The sequence below is a fragment of the Choristoneura fumiferana genome, chromosome 21, assembly GCF_025370935.1.
Source record: "Choristoneura fumiferana chromosome 21, NRCan_CFum_1, whole genome shotgun sequence".
NCBI lineage: Eukaryota > Metazoa > Arthropoda > Insecta > Lepidoptera > Tortricidae > Choristoneura > Choristoneura fumiferana.
The window spans coordinates 10,611,498-10,637,571 of NC_133492.1; the positions used below are offsets into that span (position 1 = coordinate 10,611,498).

At 35.5% G+C, this 26,074-nt stretch overlaps 1 protein-coding gene across 1 annotated transcript in view; it reads left to right on the top strand.

The window, feature by feature from the left end:
• LOC141439486 (protein CEPU-1-like) overlaps window positions 1-11,562 on the top strand; it is a 79,504-nt gene extending 67,942 nt beyond the window's left edge. Inside the window, exons 6-7 of the mRNA XM_074103763.1 lie at window positions 2,902-3,059; window positions 9,023-11,562. Coding sequence (XP_073959864.1) covers window positions 2,902-3,059; window positions 9,023-9,261 — 397 coding nt within the window. The 3' untranslated portion in view covers window positions 9,262-11,562. The remainder of the gene's footprint in view (window positions 1-2,901; window positions 3,060-9,022) is intronic.
• Window positions 11,563-26,074: the final 14,512 nt, after the last annotated feature.

Here is a 26,074-nt window from a genome sequence, read left to right on the forward strand (position 1 = left end):
AAAAAAAAATCCGGATAAATTTATCTTTTCAGTGATTTCGATTTGACGACGCTTACATTAAAAAAGTGTGGGTTTCTCTAAATTTTGGATAAAATTAATGATAATGATACTTAGTTATATTATGCCGTTGTATCAATACATTGCGTTGAAGAGGTAGACATGATATTTACTGCATAGAAAAAAGGCAAATGGGCTCAGATTTTTTATTAGACAGAATTAGATCAATGAGCGCATGGCTAAAGAAAGGCAATATTTCATTCTATTCTAAACGAATCGACAACGTTAGTTGCAATACTACTACTGTTTCCAACGTACAACTTTATTAGTGCACTTTGGAATACAAACTGAATGTCTGTGGCTTTTTTGTTGATTATTATTTAATTAAATATAATAAATGCGGTTCACCGCTGTGCAATTCTACTAATATTATCCTATCCTACATTCCTACTAATATTATAAATGCGAAAGTTTGTGAGTGAGTGAGTCAGTGAGTATGTTTTTTACTCCTTCACGCTGAAACGGCTGGACGGATATGGATGAAATTTGGTATGTAGATAGCTGGACATCTGAAATAAAACATAGGCTACTTTTTATTCCGATCCAAATTAGGCACTGGTGTCTTGGATAAATTAGCTTTAATAGACCTGCTGAATGTTCCCTAGTCAACGGAAATCGAAAATAACACGTTATGTATGAGTAAATAGTAATTAATGTGGGAAACTAACACCACTGCATGTATTTATTGTACTCTAGAAACTCTGCATCAAATTTAATATTGCAAAGTAGAGCACTGAAACAAAATTGTCTAGAAATTAGTTTAAACGCAAACACATAACGTTGCGCCTACTGTACCGTAGTATTAAGAGTTTTCCGGCGAGGTTAATAGTTTCAGGTGCTCAATGAAACTCTGGAATGAACTCTGGCATGACTCTGTCGCCGGCGGTATTTTCGGACCGATAATAATATGATGTCTTAAACTTTCGTGATTTTCACTCCTAGTCAAAATACCACGCACAGGACTTATCACGCTAACACACACGAGTAATATTTACCTCGACGTTTCGGCAACATTACAGTGGCCGTGGTCACGAGTAGACTGAAGTGTGGGGTGTCAAGTCTGCTTAGCAGCGCGAGTCCTTCGAACTACCCGCACTTGGTCATTTTTATTTGTCACCCCATCACATCGACACTAACAACGTCCGATCGTCCCTCAGAACATTCATCCCGACGCCGACACTTATTTATAACAGGATTCCACGAAGATGAAAGCTTATAACCATCGTCCCAGTTGAAATTTGTATGCTTTTTTAGCTTCACGTACCATTCTTGAGTAAAAATTACGTTCCGTGGATAGAATTTTGGGATTGTGAAGTTCAATCCAGTGGTTTGGTCCTGACTCCAATAAATGCTCGGCTATGGCTGACTTATTTATCTGGCGATTTTTAACAGTTGCAATATGTTCCTTAACCCTCTCATAATATGACCTTAAAGCCTTCAAGAAAAGAGCGTACTCCTACCTAAAAGGCCGGCAATGCACTTGTGACTCTTCTGGTGTTGCAGGTGTCCATGGGCGATCCTCTTGTTCGTTTTCCCCCTATTCCATAAAAAAAAACAGAAAACATTTGAATCATGATACTAAATAAATGTAATTAGTTTTGACCCATCGCCTCTTCGTGGGTTTCGCACCTCTGAGTTTTTCGAAATTCATGTGCAGAGTTACATTTAAAATTTACCACGAGCTTTGCGGTGAAGGAAACATCGTGAGGAAACCTAACCTGCGAAGCAATTCAATGGTGTTGTGAAGTTCCCAATCCGCACTTACTAATTCTAGGCCTGTCCTGCAGACGTATATACTGGGATGATGATGATGACTAAATAAATTAGTGTTTCAAAATCATAATGCATTTAGTATCATAAGACTGATCAGAAAGGAAAGAAATAGTAGATTGTAAAACGAGAGCATAAAATGAGCCATTTTACCCAAGACGGTCATATAGCCACCCGAGCCGGATACGTACGTACCTACGGATTGACGTCGAGGGGAAAATAGGTTTAATGCTCGAGTTTTTCACTCTGCTTTCACTTAGATTGCGAGGAAATGAAATAGCAACACTAGAAACAATTGTTCGCTTTCTATATACCTTTTATTTTTCATGCATTATTGTATATATATTTTTTTTAGTTTTATTGATTTATTTGATGGATGTTTAGTTTTATTATAAGATGAAAAATATTGAAAAAAATGTAGAAACTTTTTTGTTTCGTGGCTGTTGACACCTAATTACCTTGGTCTTAGACGAAGATTTTACTTTATAAAAAGTCATTTTATGTCGCCTACATCCAGCATAAACACGAACTTTACGAGCATGAGAAGTGAAAAAAGTTTTGTATCATATTACAACTCTTAATTAAAATAATGGACTGCAGAAAAAAAGCATATTATTAAATGTTGACGTTGATCATTGTGCTGAGCCCAAATTATCTAAAGCACTTGTGCTAACTCAGGCAATCGAATCTTGGCAATGTTTCCAAATAATGCGAATGACATTGTAATTGTATTGTTGTTTTGTTAATCATTTATTTTAGTGAATTGAGGTAAAAAACACGTTGCTTAAAAATTTGGACAATGCATAATGCAAGTACTATGGTTAGTAAAAAATACAGTCACCAAAAAGTTTCAATTTTTATCACAAAGCTAATTCCTCCCGTTTTTTTTTCTATTAGGTATTGTTGGTATTCGATCATCGGTACCAAACGACTAGTCGTTCCTCAACTGGCCCTATACTACAAAGTGCAAAATTCGTATCTTGCCGTCCCTCTGACGCTTATATTATTTAATACGAGAGTGAAAGGGACGGTACGATACGAACCTCAATTTTAAGCCGTTTCTTTTTCCCGCAGCTTCATCTACTGGTACCGCGGGCCTCACGTGGTGAACTACGCGCAGCGCGGCGGCATCAGCGTGGAGACGGAGCAGCGCACGCGCACCAGCCGGCTGCTCATCGCGCGCGCCGCGCCGCGGGACTCCGGAAACTATACTTGCGCGCCCAGCAGCTCTGGTTAGTATAAAAAATGATTTCGTTCCACACATTATCGGGTAGTGTGGCAAATGTTGAGGCCTCCCAGTAGACTTTTATTTAACTGTTTCAGGAGGACTCGTTTTTCCCTTAATGGTGAAAATATAACTAATCTAGCAATTATGAGACCTACAGTACTCGGTGTATTCCCAGTATTCCAATAGTATCCCAGGCTTGTAAAGCGACTCCATCCTTACCTTGTTAATATTCCGACCATTCACACAAAGCACTTTGCTTCATTCTTTATTTCTTTTATATATAATGTGAGTCCATATTATAAAAGAAATATAAATCTAAAGAAATAAAATCGCATTTTTTGAGGGTTTAAATTTCACTGGGCGCTACCGTTGTGAACGCATTCACAAAAGAAAAAGATCGAAACATTCGAAACTAGTTTATGCCGTTTAAATCTTGTCTCATGGAAACTTAACTACGATTAAGTATTATGATAGTGAATGGAATTCGCTTCTGTTTGTTGTTCCGGATAAATATAATTTAATTATAGGCCTACTAAAGGACAGAGCGAGTAAGCTGTCACTGGACCAGTGAGCTGCTCTGTCTTCGACATCACCTGCATTTACTATCAGGCGGGATAAAGGTCTATCACACGTCAGTTTGAAAAAAACGCACTATTTGGCAACAATGCGTATAAAATAACTGTAAATTGGTAGGAATACCGAAAATACACATCTACGCCAGGAAAAAGTGTTCAGGAGACCGATTTTTGGATCTGTGTACTAAAAAAAATACAGTTAAAATTAAATCTCAGAGTACTTAAATAGGCAAAAATAATAAGTTGTAAAAGTATAATCTACTGTACTCAAAATTGTCTCGGGCTAATTTATTTTTTTCTTATCTTATTATGCTTTTTATCTACACCCATATAGTAAATCCTCAATTATGCGTTCAAAAACCATAGGTAATGACCAGCATTACGACATTGGATTCTATTATAAACACGGCTGTATCGTAATGAGATTTTATACATCATTACAGCACGGGGGGGGGCGACCACGTGCAGCAGCAGGTCGTCGCGCGCGCAGCGGGCGCAGCTCGTGGGGCAGACATACCTACCTAGTTCTCGTTAATGCAGGTCATTCTCAATGGTTCTTGAACACATGATAGAGGATTTAATATATGGATATAGATAAAATATTGTATGCAACTGTACGTAATTAGGCCTTAAAACACTCATGTGACCCTAACGCCTCGTTTCATAAACCCACACTCGTGTTTTAAGGACCCCTATTACGATACAGTTGCATAAAATACTATTATCAGTTACAATACATTCCATGGACTATGTAGTTATATACAGGGTGAAATCTAGGACGTAATAAAAAATTCGTGTTTCATGCTCAGTTAGTTAATGCTGGGTAATATAATGCATTAACTCTTTTGTTGAAATAAGTCTGAAAAAAAATGTGGTTTCTATACATTATTGAAATAAGAAATCATGAACAATGTATGGAAACCGCAAATGTCATCGGAATTATTTCAACAAAAGAGTTAGTGCATTATAGTACCCAGCATTTACTGAGCACGAAACACTAATTTTGTATTACGTCCTAGATTTCACCCTGTATGTATAGTGTTCGTATAACAGAGTTTAAACTTATATTTCCTCTTACTCGTAGCTATGCCAGTGCCATATGCCAGAATAAGTTATGGTTCATGAATAATACATTTCGGTCAGCAGAGGAATATGACCAAGTAAAAGCGTCAAACAATATTATTAATTCAAAAGTTCTCAGCAATTTATTGAACTACTAAGTTCTTTGATAGATAGCTCTCAAACCTTATCAAAACATGGCTACCCACGTGTAATATCAAAATTATGTAAATTGATCTTTGCAACGAATATTTTAAAGGTCAATTTAACAGAGTAAAAGTAAACTTTCATTCTACCTGTGAATATAATTTTATCGTTCAACTTTATAGAATACCATTCCCTGCTTAAAGTACTTTTAAACAATCGTTATATTAATAAATGTTCTATATTTCGCCAAAAAGTAAAACGCTAATAACCAGACTCGTTTAAATTATAACAGCTTAAGTTAATAAAGACAAAATGGAATCTTTAGCAAAACGGACGAAATTAACAGCGATCGTAAAATTAAACCCTGGCATTATCTTAAGACTTAAATCGACTTGCCTGCATTTGATCTTCATTTTCCGAGTTTGGTTTTCATAAGTCAGGATATTTAATTATATTTCAAGCATTTTTTAATAAGAATAAAACGAAGATATTAATAGAAAGTCTGGGAGCACGGTAGACGAAAAATCAAATTTCTTTTGTTCAATATATGAACTATAAAGTGATTTTAAAGAAAATGCAAAAACATGCGCGAAGTAAAATAACAAATAAATACTTAAATTCTCAGATCATACAAACAAATACCTTGTTTGTATGATCTGAGCCAAAAAGGCATTTAAAACAACGTAGGTACCTAACTAAATTGTACCTACAATTTTTAAAAAGCATTCTCAAAACTACGTCCAGCTTAAAATTTTAAACTTCAAATTTTAAACTTCGTCATAGGTTCCATAACATTTCAACCCACGTAACTGTCAACTGCCCATTGGATACATTTTCCATTGCAAGCAAAACTGCACGCCAACTGCAAGCTAGCAGCTATTTACATATCTGGGCAGTTGGCAGTTGCAGTTCGAATGCAGTCCTTATGAGTTCGTTAATTTGATCCATCACTCAGGAGCCGCCAGTACGAGTATAATGGGTATTGGTGAAACAGAGAGAATATCACGCGAAAAATGTTTTTTTTTTACAGCAACGTGTCGGTCGTAGCAAGAGCTGGCTGAAGTGGCGTGAAGTGTGTCACTATTGTGTTAACGCACGTGTATTCGTTTTATTTTTCACAATAAATGTCTCGTTTTACATCTGAAATATAAACGAAAACAGTGAATTATTGCGGTTTAACGACCGGCCAAGTTTGGGTCGCGCTATAAGGCTGTGGCAAATAACGTTAAGTTTTGATCGACTAACTCGTCAACTTATAAAAGTTTCTACGTTGACCTTTTTTAAATAGGTACCCGAATAGTTCTAGTATATTACCTAATTAGATTTAATACCTATTTCAATGACGTGTGAGGCATATTTGGTATTGTAGGCGTACACCACTATGATTATTTTTACAGATTTTTCACGCCCATCTGTTTAGCTAGTAGGGAGGGTTTTAGGTAATAGGGGGGACACTTGACTGTTATTAAAGTGCTAATCTTTTATTTAAACTTTAATACATATTTCGCAAATTAATTCCTGTATCGAAATAATTTCAATTGATGGACAAACTTACAACGTTTTTTAAAAGCCCTTCCTAACGATCTTTTTCTGCATGATTAATTTAAATACCCATACAAAATAAAAGTTTTCTACTAGCAGTATTTACTAACGGTATTTAAACTAAGCCGCGGACGGGCGGGTAGATGGACGGATGGATAACCAGACTGACGACATGGCGAAACTAAAGGGCTTCCTTATTAGGACACGGTACCCTAGAAAAGGAACACAGCATATCAAATCACATTATAAATATGATTTATTGTTCTATTTGGTAGTGGTAACTACTTTAAGAATCGTTGGCTTTCTTTCTAAAACCCGTATTATTTGTACTGGTCACATAATTTGCGGTGTGACAGTTGCTATAAAAACATCTCAACCACCAAATAGTGGCAATAAACTACGAAATGGCAAAGGTCGCCTATTCAGTGCGGCGCGACACAAAGTTGCTTAATTACTTAACCTACGTATCGATCGACCGACGCGTAAACCTAAAAATACTTCGTGGCGAGAACTTTCTCGTTGACGTGCGATTAGCTAGTGACGAAGATGTATTTGCATCAAAGAAAAATGTTACAACTTACAGTACGAGTACAAACAAAACGAATACACAATACTCATGGGCAGTGGTGATCATTTCCCATCTGATGACTCGCTTGCTCGTTTGCCTCTCACAATAAAAAATTTTCTTTATTACAAATATGTTACTTAAGTATTACTATTTCGAATATTTAAAAGGATTTAGTTTTGTTAACAACTTTCTTTGCTAATTTTTTTATAAATTTATAAACTGGTAGCCGAACATTTTATTTCGTTCGCTGAATTTGCGAAATTGATTTATTGTTAAAACCAATACAAAATCAGTTCTAATAATAAACATAAAAAACATGAAGTAATTCAACATTCAATTAGTACTTCGATATGTTTGGTTAAGTTACATTTTAAATATCCGTTAAAAAAATTTAAATGGACTCAAATTATGTGTGTATAAAACGTATTTTGTGTCGTTGAACTGCTTTTGTGTATGACCAAAATTGTTCTGAACATAGGTAATATGTTTGTGCGGTAAGAAACACGATAAAGCATGTTTTATTTCTAGTATTACTTGGCGTATTCGCCGAAATAGGTATTACCGGAGATGCAAAAGTGCAACGCAAACACGTAGCGCCAGGTGAAGTGCAATGTTTATCTGTAATAATAAACGAGCATCGCCTGCGAAGTCACATAATAACCGCGTTCTGCAGGTAATCATATCTCGACGAGATTAATTGCACGCTTTATACGTAGTCAGTGCCTTATGTTATTGGTATACGTTCGCACGGTTCTAGTTATGATTGTCTTCGCAGACGAGGTTCCGTTAGAGAATCATTCTCCTGGTTTCATCAACATTTACACATTTCTGCGGCTCTTCATAAATAACACGAGGAAGGAAGTCGATTTGTTTTCTATCTAGATAAAGCAGACAGAAAAGTACACGGTGTAATGTCTACGGGTCGCACAGAATCTTAACGGAATTACACAATGAAAAGAAAAATTCGTGTCTAAATTTAATTTATTAATAACAAAGACCGGGAGCAATCCGCTTACAAGATATTTTTCCTTTGCCGCCCCGTCACTAATCTCTGTCCATAATTGTGCGAAAACCATTTGTCTTTTTCGCGCCCTTTTCCTTAAGTCCCTTCCTGATCCCAACCTGTTTGAATTAACTATTTATTATTCGTTTGCATTGTTATTTAAGAGTCACCAGTAGGCTCGGGTCCCCATACAAACGTAGGTTCGTTCTAATTTACATAAGCAGCACTACAGATCAAAACGCAACTTTGCAACTATATTATGCTTATAATTAGGTTTGGTTAAAATATAATGTAACGGAAAAAATCAATAAAGAATTTCCATTTCTCATACAAAACTTACTCGTAATATTAATGTGATTTTATTTTGTTACATTAAATATGAAGAAAACTAATTATAAACATCAAAACAACTGCTCCCATTATAGTCGCAAAGTTTTATTTTGTTTCATTCAGTGTGTTGTTTGTATTTTTTTTTATTCGACTGGATGGAAAACGAGCAAGTGGGTCTCCTGATGGTAAGAGATCACCACCGCCCATAAACATCTGCAAGACCAGGGGTATTGCAGATGCGTTGCCAACCTAGAGGCCTAAGATGGGATATCTCAAGTGTCACTTCACTAATTTCACCGGCTGTCTTACTCTCCACGCCGAAACACAACAGTGCAAGCACTGCTGCCTCACGGCAGGATTAGCGAGCAAGATGGTGGTAGCAGTCCGGGCAGACCTTGCACAAGGTCCTACCACCTGCAAATTAGAACGAAACTAGTTTTGTATGAAAATGCGATCAGCGGCGAGCGTACTGGCGACTCTTCTACTTTTCCCAGACCAACTTTGTATTTAAGCTAGCGAAAGTTTCTGAGGAAACGGTAGTCTTTCACATGAACGGTTTTATTGTACTAGTGCCGCATAAGTTCGGCTTTTTCCTGATCTGTTCTTTTTTGTTGATGACCGGAAACATCAGAGTTACTTCACGGGCTGCCTTGACCTCGCAAGATTAATTATAACGGGAGCTTTAGCGTTCTTTTAATACTTTAATGGATGTTTTGTGTTCATAAGATGTACTTTTTTTATAGATTCTGCGTCGGTGGTCGTGCACGTGGTGAGCGGAGAACGTCCAGCGGCGATGCAAAGCGGAGCTATGAAGCTATATCCTCATTATTCTACAATTTTCCTGTTGTTATTCGCAATCAACGACTGTAGAGTATATTTTTTTATCATTAATCTCCAACATTACATGAAAACCTTTTGTTGTTTTATCTTCAAATTAGTATTCCTGTATCATTTATTCCCAAGGAAATGTGTCGCGAGATGACCAGATGCAGGTCAAGTTGTATCTAAATGAATAAAATTCTACTGACAATTTTTAAAAATTTAACTAGACAGTGAGAAAATAATATAAAAGAAACGAATTATTATAAGTATCTCATAGGTTTTGTTAGCTGTATTAATTTGTAATATAATTAACTGAAAGGATTCTCGTAAGAAGCACGAAGATATTATGCTTAATTTGTGAGGCAAATTTAAGATACGAAATATTTATAAAACAGCATACATGTTCGACACCTATACGTGTTAACGTATTTATGTATACCTCAATAAAATATTTCTAGAATTAACATTTCACAAACCCTTAAAGAGATGAAATTTCATTATTATTTTTTCACGTTTTCTTCTTTATTGAGCCACTTTTTTATAAACAGCGAATTATAATCTGTTTGATGTAATGCCAGCGGATGGGTTAAGGTCAAGGTACCAAGCGTAAATTAAACGAGATAGGTATGAGTTCAAAATATTCTTCATCTTACACATACGTACCTGAGGCATTTTTAGGGTTCCGTACCTCAAACGGAAAAAACGGAACCCTTATAGGATCACTTATTGTCCATCTGTCCGTCTGTCTGTCTGTCAAGTCCCTTTTTTCGGGAATGCGTGGAGGTATCAAGCAGAAATTACCTACTTAAATTAAATACTGAGGTCTCCTGTCCCTTGGAGCTGTGAAAAAATCAAACTTCTAAGCCAACGCAATCAAAAGATGCAGCCGTTTATGCTGCAAATTTCCGCAAATTTTCGAAACTCGCAAGGGAATCAAAACCTACAGGGTACTTCCCATGAACTCAGAATCTTGAAATTTGGTATGAAGGTAGCTATTATACTTAACTCAACCATCTAGAAACGTCTGAAAATCTTGATTTTTTATGTCTGTCTGTAAATATCAATGACCAATATAATCTGACACACCACTGCGTACATTTTGCTTAAGAGTAGGGCTCTGCATGCACTAGATGTATTAAATCACTCGGAAAAGCGAGAAATATCTTCAAGACACGATACCTATAAATGTGTACGGAACCCTCGGTTGACTGCGATATCGGCTTGCGTATTATTTCCGCTTATAAAGTTAACCATAATTAATGACAAGATAAAGAACGCTTGACCCAAAAATGCTTGGCTTTCTCCTACCTTAACCATCATGGGGCCACTATTTTATTATTTGTCTGATCCCGGAAAGTCTCTGCCGAGCCAAAAATACTCATTCTTTTTTCCTAGTAATGTTAGTATCAGATATCCTAATTCACCAGAAATTTAAGAGATTTTCGCAACGTGTTTAAAACTCAAGTACTTCTGGAATACTAAAATAGGTATAGATTTAGAAAGTTTAGTACACGAACATAACTCTACATCCACAGAGAAAAGAAAAGATTCGGTATTCTGATTTATTATTATACCTACTTTCCAAAATTTTGGTGTGAAACTCAAGCGGTAAAACTAGCACTGAGTTTTCTTTCCACTGATTTTCCGTTATTTATTAACTTTTAAAATAGAAAGTTACATTCAAAGCTTTCTCTATTTTCTTTAAAATGTCTGCTTTTTTGACATTTTGTATGTTCAATAGTTACACAATATTTTTTGAGATCAGTCCAATAATACGAAAATCACATTTGGTATGTAACTTAAGTTGAATACTGTCCTCGTATTTTTTCCGTGTTTTCTTTCAGTTGAAATATTAGTTCATTATCTTATGCTGTTTACTGTTGTAAGATCTCGCAATGAATACCTACGTGTAGAAATATTCTCAAACTCAAAGAAATATCTACGTTGTAGTAGAAATAATCTTATTATAGGTACATAAGTCTTAACATACCTACTGCTGTAAAACTTGAGTTAATTGTAAAAGTACGCAATTAGCGGCCATTGTTATCAGTCAATACGTATACAATAAATTTTTCCTCTTTTTGTTTCGTCAAGTTTAATTGTAAAAAGTTTTACAGAGGAAAAGAAACGGGAACAACACAATGGCGCAAAAAGAACAAACGATTTGTCATCATTCAATTCATAATCATTCGATCTTACGAAATGCCTAAATAATTGTGCGAATTTGTAAATGAATGCAAATTTAAATTTAAGAGAAAATAAATTGTAAATAAACTAGATTTTAAACATGATTTTTCGTGAATACAAATAGCGAAATATTCATAAAATTGTTTTCCAAATACGTAATTAATGTTATTAAACTGAATAATTGTTTATAATCTGTTCTAAATGTAACGAAATGCTCTTAAATACTGTTTAAGTGCAGCTGTAAATATTTTGTAAATAAAAAAGTTTTATGTGTCGTAAAGTTTATTATTACATGTTGCCTTTTTCATGTGTCATAAATTTCCATCACGTAGATATAAAATATTAGAAAACAGAAAAATATCGTTATGTGAAAATTCTACTACAAAACAAAAAGGTTTTATGAGACGGTGCTAACTTTCTTGATTAAAACATTGTTGTCATCTAATTTTTATCTTTGAAGAGAAAAAAACGTAAGTAAAGAGAAATTTTCTGGCTTGTGAATGTCACAAATTAGCCTTTAATTAAAATCATGCCAAAAATTTATTTCGCCGTCCTTTGTGATTCGGCCTTTGAGCCTGCTCCGGTCTCTTATTGCATTAAACGCGGGACTATGAACGGAATTAGAATTACATCATAATCATTTTTAACCGCGAGGATATATTATAACGTTATATCGTGAACAACAATAGCACACAAACTTGAATCGTTATCCGGACATTGCTGTAAAATTACTTCTAAAATTGTGTAGGAATTTATGGAAATACATACTACGAGTACATTACCTATTATTAGATTAATGTTTTTAAAAAGCATTTTTTAGTTATTCAAGGCTACCTTAACACTTGCCTTGCCTTAAAAAGCATTAAGTAGCTTTGATAAATCAAAAAGACGCTTGTAACTTTAAGTCATGGCCTTTCCCTACAAAAATGTTTATTTTTCTCATTGAATCAGGCGTTACTTTGCGGCGGTCCATATCAATGAACTGAAACAATTACTTTGCTCACCCGCGACCTTATGATAGCTACGTTTGTGCAAGAAATGTGTGTTCATACCGTTTCTCCACCTCCACACTGTAAGAACACAAACAAATCACACAAACCGATCTATCACCACAACTACACTAGGTACACTGACGCATTTCTAACTCGACCAGAGCTCATCTTCAGATCAACACAATCTTTCATCATGCTAGCAGATGTTGTAATACTACACTTAATAGTATTATTGTTGTGTCTTGTATTGTGAATAAATGTATTTTTCTCAAACATGCTATGTAATGTTTATGTTGTGTTCCATAAAACAGGCTTCAAAATACACAGTCTTTTGTTGCAATGCAAAACGTCAAATATCCACGATAAGGCCATTATACACGACTTGAAATTAATAATCTGAATTTCTATGGTTCATTTATTAGTTACTGAATAAATTCACAGAACTATGAATATTCTATATTTAAATATATATAAATATTACTGACGCGTTTTACGTAAAATTACGATTTAATTTGCATAATAAAGTATTAATGTAGCTGATTAAATGGGCTGCAGTTCGTGTATAATTGCCCTAAAAGCCGAACAGCAAACACAATAAAAAAAAGTTTTGGCGGGAAAATTGACAAGTGTCATTGTTTTTTTTTTGATTGACGGGACTTGGGTTTTAGCCATTTTGCAAGTACCTAAGTTCAATTGTAATTTCAAAAGGTTCGTTTAGAAACGTGATTTTTTATTGTTCTTCTTTCTTTTTCAACCTTTCACCACCCAATGCTGAGTGTAAGTCTCTTCCAATGCACGCCATTCTTCCCGGTTTTGCGCCTTTCGCATGCAGTCCTTTCCGGCCACTCTAACAAGGTCGTCGGTCCAACGCATCGGTTGCCTGCCTACATTTCTATGCCCTACTCTAGGCCTCAACTCAAGCACCCGACTACCCCACATATATGTTATCCTGTCTACGGCATATATGGCCCGCTCACTTCCATTTTCTGCTAGCGATCACATGAGCTATGTCGACCAATTTCGTTCTCTTCCGGATCTCTGTGTTCCTGATTCGATCACGTAGACATAGCCCGTTCCATGGCTCTTTGGGTGACTTGGAGCTTGTGTAACACCTGCTTTCTCAGCGTCCATGACTCGGCTCCGTAGACCATGACAGGTAGGACGCATTGTTCAAAGGTCCGACGCTTGAGGTTAATGGGGATGCTTGTGCTCTTGAACACTTCGGACAGTTTGCCAAAAGCACCCCAGCCTAGGTGGATGCGGCGCTCAATCTCACTATTTTGTCCGAATTTGGCAAGGATCAAGGTTTGTCCCAAGTAGACATATTCCTCAACTCTTTCTATCGCATGCCCATGCACAGTAATGTGATCTATATTGGAGTTGTTGTTGCACATTATTTTAGTCTTCGATGTGTTCATCTTTAGCCCAACCATCACTGATGCCGATCATAGCTGATAAGTCCTCCAGGTTTTCCGCAAAAATGACTATGTCATCCGCAAATCGGAGATAAGTTCACCATTGATGTTAACACCTCTGTCTGACTTTTATTGTTGCAGTCCGTTATATCTACATGTTTTATGGCAATTTGATTTTATTGGGATTATTTTAACGATTTAAAAAATCATGTTAGAATGAAATAAACACTTATATAGATGGCAGTTATAATTTGAGTCCGGTACAATTTTAGTTGTCTTACAACTAAAACATTGATTTCTAGGAACTTTTGAGTTTTTATTTCTGTGCATGTTTGAGAAAAGCACTATACAAGCCTCGGCGTGAAAGAACATGCCAGCCTCTTATACCTATCCAGCCTCGCTTCACTCGGCCGTCTATACATACTCGGCCTGCAAGCCTTTCTTTCCCGGCCTATGCAGTAATGTACTATTTTGCTCAAACATGACATGAAATATTGACGTTGTGTTACAAATGATAGGCTGAGAAGTATCGCGCTGCAGGCGCTGTGACTCGGCAGCCTGCGCGCGGTCACTCTACATGATCATCATCATGTATGATCATGGTCATAATCACGACAAAAAATGAGCTATGATGACAAGTAGACTCCTCGTAAAGACGAAAAGAGAGAGTACTAATTGGAGAAAATTTCAAGCATTACCTCTTATTTTCCAAGAAATCGAATGCGTCACGAGTAAACTTGCGATACAAATTGATGTACACCGTTACCTAGCGTTGATGAGGGCGTTACATAAGGCACACGACGACGTTAACGATGATTTGGACCGTAACGTGTGATTTACGATTTGAATTAAGATTACAGGGCATCCGAGCGGCCTAATCACTACGGGCTTCTGTTACCATGCTGTTTTCAAACAAGGACATTTTTTATTGGAAACTAAAAGCTGTCTATGACATCATTCGCATAGAATACAATTTTATCGTTATGTCGTGGAAACAATTAAATTTTCTGAATTAAGAAATATTTTGAGTAAAAATCAATTTAATCTATTGATTATTTGTATAAGTTCAGAAGTCATTGCATAAGTACGCAAAAACTTTGGGTCTATACTCACAAAAACGCATTGAAAATAAAAAAAGGTAACTGCTAAAACATCACGGTGATTGGCTGTTCGTTGTGATGTAAAACAAGGACAAAAACACAATGCAAATACGGATTTCTTCGCGTTTCGTCTCACTATCTCATTTAGTGGCAATGTCGGCAACATATTTTAAAAAAGATTTAAAAACAAGATTTAGATCAAAAAAGAGTTTAGAGTCAAAAGGATAATAAGTCAAAGTCAAGATGTTTTTGTACTCAATATTATTTTATTATTCATCCCTCGCTAAACCTGAAAATTTATTTCAATTCCGTCTTAAGTAAATACTTTCGATTGTGCGATAATTTCACGCATAAAAATAATGAATTCAAATCTTAAGACGGTACTTCATAATGCTCAAGTAAGAAACCACTTTAATTTTACTACAGCGCCAGTAATTTCCTTGTACTTTGATCTCAAATGCCGCAGCTACCCGTCAGCGGAATGCTACGCAATCCTTCACGGGGGACGATTAACATTCAGCACCTAACCGTGCCCTTGGGACTTCAAGTCGTGAATTTACGCCTGCTGAGTACTGTGACGCGTCAAGGTGCGTTAGAAGCCATTAGAAGTAACGCTTCGTTGAAATAGAGAGGTTGCGGGGGAGGACTCAATTGTCGATTGTGTTGCTTTACTTTGATAATGTTCTCACCGATCCACTATCAAACTTGGAAATTTTATTTTCCGATTTTTGGATACTCCACTGTGGCAGATATGAAAATTTAATGATATTAAATAACGATTATGATGAAGATTACTAGACATACAAATAACCGAGTAAGAAAAAAATATCATGTTGAAGATCTCTTACTAACTTTTTGGTTTAAGTTTAAGGTTTAAGTTATTTGCGAAGATGTGAACTCTGAAAAACAACTTTGCTCTCTTCGACAACGTATCTGTGGCTCCTATAAAGCAGGGTTCACGCTTAACTGACAACATCTCTTCGCTATAATGTATTTAAACTATGGGCACAATATGAAATATTATGACAAGCCAAAAAACTTAAATTAGCTTAAATGCAAAACTTTACATATCATTACACAAAGTCCTGAAGTTTAATTTAGATTCAGAAATTGAAATATTTACTAAAAGCTTCTGCGGTAGTTAAACGGTAGGTAAGCAAAGAGCTTTTCGCTTGAAAACCAATTATTTAAGTAACGATTTGGGAGAAAAATGGCGGATGTCGTGATGCCCCAACGCCGCGGATATAGAAAGATTACAAAGCTCTCTAAACAATACGATTGGATGCGATAAACATTTCATTTTTCGAGCCCACTTCAACAGCCTAAAAATTTTTATATAGTACTCGTAAATACACGAATGTTTTGAGGCAGTAAATCGATGGAATATTTTTTGTTTTTGTTAGCAGAAGGTGGAAAAATATAAATGCTACGTCACTTTTGCAGCTTTCTAAAGTGGTTTGAAACGTTACGATAACATAACGTATTTATCCATTCTTTCTACTTTGTCACGAATCAATTTTTTCTTTCTTTCTTTTTTTCTTGCTTTGTAATGGCTTTTTATACTTAGGTAGCACCACAATCCACTATTGGCGTATGCAAGTGAACGAATTATTCGAGTGATTTGGTCCATCTGGCACATTTGTTGCATATAGGTAGGTACTAATATGTAGCTATCGTAAGGTAACGCGGGTGAGCATAGTAAAAATTGTTTAAGTTCATTACCTTTAACGTAAAGGGATTGTAACTAAAAGTTTCATTTCACATTTGGCTAAGTGAAACAAAGAAAAGTGTAGTCGCTCTGAAATATTTTCACTTATTCGATTTCAGCAGGCGACACACCTGAAAGTCATAAAAGCTAAAGCCGACGAAAAGCGGGAATAAATCTCCCCTGAGAAGACGTATGGTAAGGTATCCTTTTGGAACTTATTAGATCATCCAATACTAGGTGCTAGTACTACATTTACCTGTCTATAGGTTTTGTTTGGCGGGGCATGCATCACTAATTACACACATTATTTATTTTGGACAGACAGAATCCATAGGAGATTAATACACTATTAAAAGAAGAACATACTAAGTATATAGTGTTAGTGTTGTTATTGTTAGTGTAAACTTGTTGTATCAAGTTTTAGAATGACGTTGAGAGATACATGCAAAAGGTTTAGTTGTCTATAGTACATTTTTTCGCCGTTGGAACAGAGTATACCTGCTTTAGTGCTTTAGGAAAAGTAAATGTTGAGTACCCTCATACTTCTTTATGTATGTATTGTATGTATGTGTGTGTGTAGTTTTTACGGAACAATACAATGCAATAGAATAACTCTGTATTGTTAGTTAAATACATCACAAATAGTAAGCGACACAGAAACAGGTAGCAGAGAGAAAATGCACTGGTGCATTTTCAGCAGCAGATCAGAATATAAAAACCGGGCAAGAGCGTGTCGGACACGCCCAAAATACGGTTCCGTAGCCATTACGAAAAAAATAAGTAATATTTTTCTAAGGATTTAGTATTTTATACGGAATCTTCCAAGTTTATGTATATTTTATACCTAGGCTGTTATTTACTCTTAAATAATTCTCAAGCAAACTTAGCTGTTATAGTTTTCCTTGTAAGTTTGATTACTTACTACCATCCTGATTTTTTCAAATTTTTCCACTTACCGGTTAAGATTTTAGGGGGGGGGGAGACGCTCGATTTTAATGAAAATTTTCACTTTAAAGTTGAATATTTCGCAAAAAAAAACACTGAATCTAAAAATGGTTTTATCAAACTCCTAATGGTTTTAATAAAAGACCTATCCAATGATACCCCACACTATAGGGTTGGATGTGGAAAAAAATCACCCCCACTTTACGTCTATGGGAGGTACCCTAAGATTTTTTTTTTATTTTTTTACTGTACCATATTTTTGTCGGCATAGTTTACATATATATCCGTGCAAAATTACAGCTTTCTAGCATTGATAGTCCCTGAGAAAAGCCGCGGACGGACAGACAGACAGACAGATATGGCGAAACTACAAGGGTTCCGTTTTTGCCATTTTGGCTCCGGGACCCTAAAAAGCAATAAAAATACACCAAAGCAATATGCGTGAATCGAACTCACACCTTTTCTGACCCGACTGTGAACTGTGACTGTCTGACTGTCTACCCGTACAGTCAAAGAAACCCAGTGTAAGTTACAATTATAATCATAATGCTAACATTCTAGAAGTGATTTTTATGGGTGTACAGTCAGCAGCAGAAGTGGATACGGTTCTCAATATGATCTACACACGACTCTGCCTATTGCCAAGATAATAAATAAGAGAGCAGCGCCATCCGCAAAGCTGCCTGCTGCTTATGTTAATTTATTTATGATCATTTTCGTGACCGTGATACGTATTTTAATTTGTTTATTCTTAATTTTAATTAATTTCACGAATAAATGTTTTTAGGGTTCCGGGGCCAAAATGGCAAAAACGGAACCCTTATAGTTTCGCCATGTCTGTCTGTCTGTCCGTCCGTCCGCGGCTTTGCTCAGGGACTATTAATGCTAGAAAACTGTAATTTTGCACGGATAAAGGTAAACTATGCCGACAAAATGGTACAATTAAAAATTCAAAAAAAGTTTTTTTAGGGTACCTCCCATAGACGTAAAGTGGGGGTGATTTTTTTTCTCATCCAACCCTATAGCGTGGAGTATCGTTGGATAGGTCTTTTAAAACCATTACGGGTTTGCTAAAACGGTTTTTAGATTCAGTGATGTGTTTGCGAAATATTCAACTTTAAAGTGCAAGTTTTCATTAAAATCGAGCGTCCTCCCCTCTAAAATCTAAACCGGAGGGTGGAAATTTTTTTAAAAAATTCAGGATGGTAGTAAGTATATTAAACTTTAAAGAAAAACTATAACGGCTAAGTTTGCTTGAGAATTATTAGTAGTTTATGAGTAAATAGCAGTCTAAGCTATAAAATATATCTAAACTTGGAAGATTCCGTATGAAATACTAAATCCTTAGAAAAATATTACTTATTTTTTTCGTAATGGTTACGGAACCCTAATTTGGGCGTGTCCGACACGCTCTTGGCCGGTTTTTTCTTTCTATTTAGAGCATCCCGACTACTCATCCTCTTCTGCTGCTGACTGTACTTAGGTGCTACGCGTCTACGAATTTTAGTAAAATGAGGCTATGTGGCGTGCCTTCGCGCAGTCTTTAATCGCTGGCGCCCGTCAAAATGATGTATCTCCTACGTGCCAACATTGTTAATGGAATAATAAATTTTATACAAATATTAGCAGAGCTATGTTCATTACCTTTCTAGAATACAGCAAAATTTCTTTGACAGCAATTAATAATAAATGATCGCAGGTTAAATGTATGTTTTGTATTATAATAACTAAAGATAAATGTAAAGTTTACGCTGTTTCACAGTACTCGCAAATACCCAAATACAAATGTTTGATACCAAATATTTGTACAGTGAAAAATAATGTAAAGATACTTTAGTACCTACCTAAACAAAGGAAGATGATGTCAACAGCCTAGCTGCCCCATTAAAAACCAAATGCGAAAGTATGTCTGTCTGTCTGACACGTCTTCAAGCTTCAACCGTTAAACCAATTAAAATAAAAAATTTGGTATGAAAATAGTTTGAGGCCCAGAATAGAACAAAGAATAGCATTTATCCCGGAAAATTGCAGTTCCCGCGATTGCAGTCGCGAGCAAAAGCTAGTCACACAAAAATAATCTGCGTAGACACTAATTTTATTATTATTTACTTTACAAACAATTTGGAGTGAGTATTAAAAGCCCGAAATCCGGCTTGAACGAGCATTACAATTTAGAATCTTAACGAGTTTCTGGAAATTTCCTAACTTTTCGAGTTTCTTCATTCCCACAATCATCATTTAGAGGTTCTTTACATATTTACAGTTGGAATATTATTCGCTGGCATAAGCAGTCGAAGTCTACCGCATCATTACCAGTTGGCCATCGTCTGGAAACTTTGGTCAGCTTGAGTAATTTGTTTTCAAAGGTTTCTATTAATGAAGGAAGGAGGATAGTTTTCCAGGACAGTAACTTTCCGTTTATCTTAGCGGCGTCGACCAATTACTAAAGACAGTTGAAGCGGGAACAAAGTTAATTATATTTTAGGAAATTTATATCACACTCTTTTCTAAAACAAAGTGCCAAAACACATTTAGTAAGTTACGCACGACTTTAAGACTCCTAATTTAGTTTCTCCGCCGTTTTTTTACTGCTGCAATTCGGTCAAAACATCGGGTCTTCAAGAAAACGTATTAGTGAATTTATAGGGTAGTAGCTTTTGCTAACTTCGTCTGCCACTGTCCCGCGGGAACTATGGAATTTTGTGAGAAATATACAATTACTAAGGTTACCCGCGGCTTCGCACGCGTAAACTATTCGGTCTGGTACAATTGAATTTACGGTATTTTACAAAATTCCCCTGGGAATTCCCAAAATTTATATCATTGTCTTTATTAAGGTTGTGTTAAGCACAATTGTCAAAAATTTAAAAACTGAAAACCCAGCGGTTGAAAATTATAAAGTAACTTTTTGCCAAATTTCATCCAAGTCCGTCCAGCCGTTTCAACGAGAAGAAGTAACAAACATACTCACTCACTCACGAACTTTCGCATTAATAATATTAGTAGGATTTAGCAAATTGATTGATTCAGGCGTTAGTGTGCGGAGGTCCACACCATTTAACTACTTAGAGCAATTTCAGCTTGCTAGTACCTACTATTAACTAATACGATTAATTCATATTTTTTTAAAGTATTGCTGTACGTTGCATATACGTACCTTCGCAACTGTTTTTCTACAAATTTTATTTCATCAAATTACAATCAAATTACAAATTATTGAGTTGTCACAAACACAGACATGGATAGACATGTATCTATATCATGGTCACAAAGAATTCAATACAAATCAGCAAGCCTTTAATTTGCCATCTGGATGCATTCATTATGAAACATTGCGCTGCGTATGCCTCAATCATGCCCCATATGCCTATAACACGCGTATATGCAAATTTGCATGCATATTGCAGATTCATGCTGCATTGTTGTCTTCAGTATTTCCCAGAGGTATCACTAAATTATGTAAGCTGACAGTCAGCAGCCTGCGTCACTGAAACAATTGGGACAATGAGCTAAACTGTGCTAATGAATAATCCATTAAACCTTTAATGCCTTTGTGTTTATGCCGCATTCATAATTTTTTCGCTGATTTCAATTTCTTTCTTTAATTATCGGCAGAGTTTTAGACGCATTGTGATTGTTCATTATGTCGATGTACAAAAAATTTAATGTTAATTTATCCAAAGTTATTTTTTCTTGTAATTTCCTCCGAAATTAAAGGAAAATATATGTCTGGCGCTAATAATATTAACGCCAGACATCTGTTAGGTGAAGGTGATAGTTAAATTTGGTTGTCGTTATACGTAACGACGCAAAAGTTACACATTTATATTGCTGACGACGGTTGTAAGATATACTGCAACTCTAGTATAATGCGGTTTGGCTGCTCATATAAACAAATTTAACTATCACCTTCACCTAACTCGTAACACATCCAAAGTAATTTAATAATGGATGAATAAAATTAAAACATAGGTAACTTTCTTCCAACAATGGATAATTATATTTCTGCTGACATGATGATGAAGAAAATTAAATAGTTATTTATGCAACTGTGTCGTGATAGGCTTCTTAAAACACGAGTGTGGTTTTATGAAATGAGGCGTAGCCGAGTTTCATAATAGGGTCACATGAGTGTTTTAAGGCCTAATTACGTAAAGTTTCATACAATATTTTATCTACATCCATATATTAAATCCTCTCTAACGAGATATCTGTATCGTTATGACCATTACGATACAGCCGTGTACATAATAGAATCCAATGTCGTAATGCTGGTCATTATCTATGGTTTTTGAACGCATAATGGAGGATTTACTATAATTATGGGTGTAGATAAATGAAATTATTCAACCACATTCGCCTCCACTTTTTTCATTACTCCTTTCGAAATTATAAACTTCTAAACACTATCAACAATGTATAACTAGTCGGCGATCAACACCATTTCTCCACAAAGTGTATGGAAAACAAATTATAGTTATTAAACTTTTAAGCTTACTCGAATTAAACTTACTCTTGGTTTTACGCTTTTCAAAGCCTCCTCCCAGTATGCGGCTGTGTAAAAAATAACCCTCACAAATGAACACCTAGTTCGTCCCTTATGAATAGAAAGTCATTCCGTAATTGTTGACGTTTTGACGTCAGTCTTAAATGCAAATATTACAAGTCCAACTCTGAGTTCAGCGGGCTGCATTCGTGCAGAATGGTTGGTCGCAATAAGCTATTTCAGTGTCATTGCACTTGTCCAACTCAAGACAAACACGACTGGCGCACTTTCAAGCTATTCGTCCAGGCGTAAACACCATAGAACTCTATGTAGCAGATAATAAGGGTGCAAATAATTCGCAGGTAGGTGATTTACTTAGGACTTTTGCATCATGTGGGCAATCCTGAAGCTGCAATTTTTATAATACTATAAAACTATGTAGTTATTTAAATAATACATGGATTGAGAAAGCAGACAAATATTTTATTTTTCGATACATCAGACACGGTAAAACATACTTTTAGAGGGTAAAAATATTTCTCGATAACATTTGAATTTTAAAAGGTTAGTTTCCGAAATGTCTTGTGCCATTTTATGCACTATGATCCTCTTCATATTCGTTGACTTTCGTGGTAAAAACAACCTTTCAAGATATATAATGAAACTGTGTCAACTTTCTTTTTTAGCAGTACAGGACACATTTTTAGAAATAGATAAGCTTCGTAAATAGAGTAGGTAAACAGTATCCTACCTACATCTAACAAACGTGGGTTTGTAAAATAATTATCGGTCCTTTTATCTTTCCCTTGTAGTGTCCACTCTTGTTTCTGATATCCTTTCAATCATTCGAAGGTTAACTGGAAGGGATCCCTTTAAGGGATAAGTTCGCCTTTGTACATCTCTTTCTTTTGTTAACTGTTATTTTCATATGTTTTATGTACAATTATTCAATACAATACAATAAAGGTTTTTACATAAAACGGTAACAACATACTTGTTCAAAATCCTGGTTCACAGCAAGTCTTCACTACATTCAAACATAACCTTGAAAGTCATCGTGTCAGTTGAATTGTAATAACCGTCTCATTTACCGTACAAATCCAATCGCCGCTAACATCGTTTGGCACTGTAGCGATTTCGGTCTCAATAGAAATTTATCGGTGGAATCGTTGTAACAATGTTACCCACGAGATCCGCGAAATGGTCTCCCGGGCGCTTACCGCAAACTTCGCGTCAATCTAGTGATGGATTAAGTTGACTTCCTCATTTAAAATATAAACTGAAAATAGCCTCCAAATTGTGAAATTTTAATACGACCGGAGCTTATTCTTCACGACCGAGTAATGTCCTGTCGTGGCTTGACGAATGGTAAAGCTAGTGACCTTCAAATAAAGGGTACCTAGCGACCGAAAATCTATTTTCATAACCCTTACTCTATAGTAGTATAGAACCTATGTATTTCGAGGTACGGGTCAATTGTTACGTTTTACATATACCTACGACATACGCGATAACTATCTGCTGCGGTAAGAAAGGTGCTGGACCAATTAGTCTACGCAAATTTCAGATAATTTATTCGTAGAACTAGAACTGATTGATTAATAGAAATGTGTGATAATATTCTCAAACAATTCAATTTAGAGCGTTCCCGTTATAAAAGCCGTTTTTGCGAGTAGACTTTATATTTAACTAGCTGTTGCCCGCGGCTTCGCCCCCGTTCCAGTTTTTTTTTTAATTTTGTTTAGCATATAAACATTGTCCTCAAAAAAATATCTAATTCGGTGCTGTCGTTCGGAAGTTACGCGCGTACATATATTTCGACGATTATTTTTTATTAATATAGATAGATAGATAGAATATACTCGTAGATTTGATAGCATAAAGAAGAATGTTCAACATTCGATGTATCCAGGTGGACGTCCCCTCGTAAAACGAAACGGGAACAAAATATAAAAAACAATTTTCATGCTGAAAACTTGGAACGAGTCAAACCTAATGAGAAATTTAAAATAATTTAAAAATGTCATCGGAAGAGTAAACATAGACATAATTGATCAGTCAGTAAACGACTCGCCTGATATTTTGCTATAGGTAGGTACATCTTGCTTGATGAATGTTTAATAAATATTAATAAATAAATAATAAATATCACGGGACAATTCACACCAATTGACCTAGTCCCAAAGTAAGCTTAGCAAAGCTTGTGTTATGGGTACTAAGCAACGGATAAATATAATTATATAGATATAGATACATACTTAAATACATATTAAACAACAAGAACAAACATTCGTATTTTTCATACAAATATCTGCCCCGACACGGGAATCGAACCCGGGACCTCAAGCTTCGTAGTCAGGTTCTCTAACCACTAGGCCATCTGGTCGTCTAAACAATAATAATCAATCAATGTCCTGGCTATTTCTCTATTTGGTGTCAGCACTCCTGATATTTTTTCGTTCTCTCAGTAGTTTTGCGTCATTTGTTAATGACTTATTTAACTTTCCGGTTTACGTTCCAGATTTTATGTAATTTTATCTATACTTAGATATTATAAAGGATTCTTCTTTTCATTTGGCCAGTAACTTTTAACATTAACGTTTAACATAAGGAAGAAACAAACTGCGTTTCAATCAGCAATTAAATATTTATTATAGATACGAATGAGGTATAAAGAAATAACACGAGATTCAACGGGAAACTCAAACGCGGGTAAACATTAAATAAACACGGAAATAAAGGTTTACGTTTAAAACGAATGCGGGAAAACTCCAAGAAAATGGGCTGATCAAATATAATGTAATTTCTGGGAGCCATCCCTTCCAAAACATTTGCCGTCTTCTAATGGGTCTTGAAAAATGGCGGTTCGCGAGAGAACAGTGCATACTTATTTTTCTTGCTAATTTACAGCTATCCATCACTCTTGTGCTTCAGAGACGTAACGAGTCTAAATTAAGCTTTGCAAATATAATGCATGATATCTAGAGATTTAAAATTTTCGTCAGGCATTTTCTTTCATAAATCAGTCAGTCAAGGTGTGTTTTTATGTCAGTTATGCGGACTATCTCTGGACCTAGATGTAGATCGATATACTAAGATACAATACAAAGACTCTTTATTGTACACCAGAAATAGTAAGCGATACAGAAAACAGATCCACAGAGAAAACAAAAAGGTAAGCAATATCGCTTCAGAGAGAGCCATCTCTTCCAGGCAACCTGTGGTGCATCAAAAGTAAATCAGAAAATTAAAACGTAACAGAAATACATCGCTCCACACACAACAACAACAACACCAACAACCCAACACAACCCCCCCCCCCCCTACAATTTAATCCAACCCCTAACAAGCTAGAGACTTGATTATTTCATGTGAATCTTAGAGGTGCACTAAGAAGTGATTAAAAAACCCTCACAGATTATAAAGCTAGCAAATGTTGTGTTTATTCTTCCCAGGGATCAAAGCCGCAGGATAAAGATATGCCAACTTAACTATCTTACTTAACTTTATAACTACTTTTCAAACACTTATGTAAAGTACTTCTGATGTTTTGAATTAATTTTCATAATATTTCATTAAGTGTAATTTTCATATTTTTTTTACAAGTTAGCTATTTAATTTGTTAATAAATTCAATTCGCTTGTTTAGATACCTACTAGTTGCAATTGTACCTACTGTTAAGGAAGAACGGAGGCTCTTATTACAGGTATATTCTTACCTAAAAAGAGGCTCCAGCCACATTTAAATGTAACACGCAATGGTTTATGAATAAATTATTATTATTATTATTTTCTTTATTTTTTTTCATTCTTATTATTAATATTACGTTACGAAAGAACATTATTATGAAGTAGTTAAGCTGCCGAAACGAAATACGAGTAGTTCGAGCGTATCTAACTGCAAATAATTAGAATTTGTAAACCAAACTAAGTTTTTTCACTTCCAGACATTTCTTTTATGCAACTAAAGTATCATAAAGAACAACCTTACTATCCAAAATTTATATTTGTAAACTAGAAAACCACTCGAAACACTATGCTTTTTTGTACGGATCAGAAAAAGCCACTTAGTGGTAACTTAAAAACTCTACTGCAAACAGCTGTGTACTTGGTTGAGTGCAATGAAGAACACTATTATGAG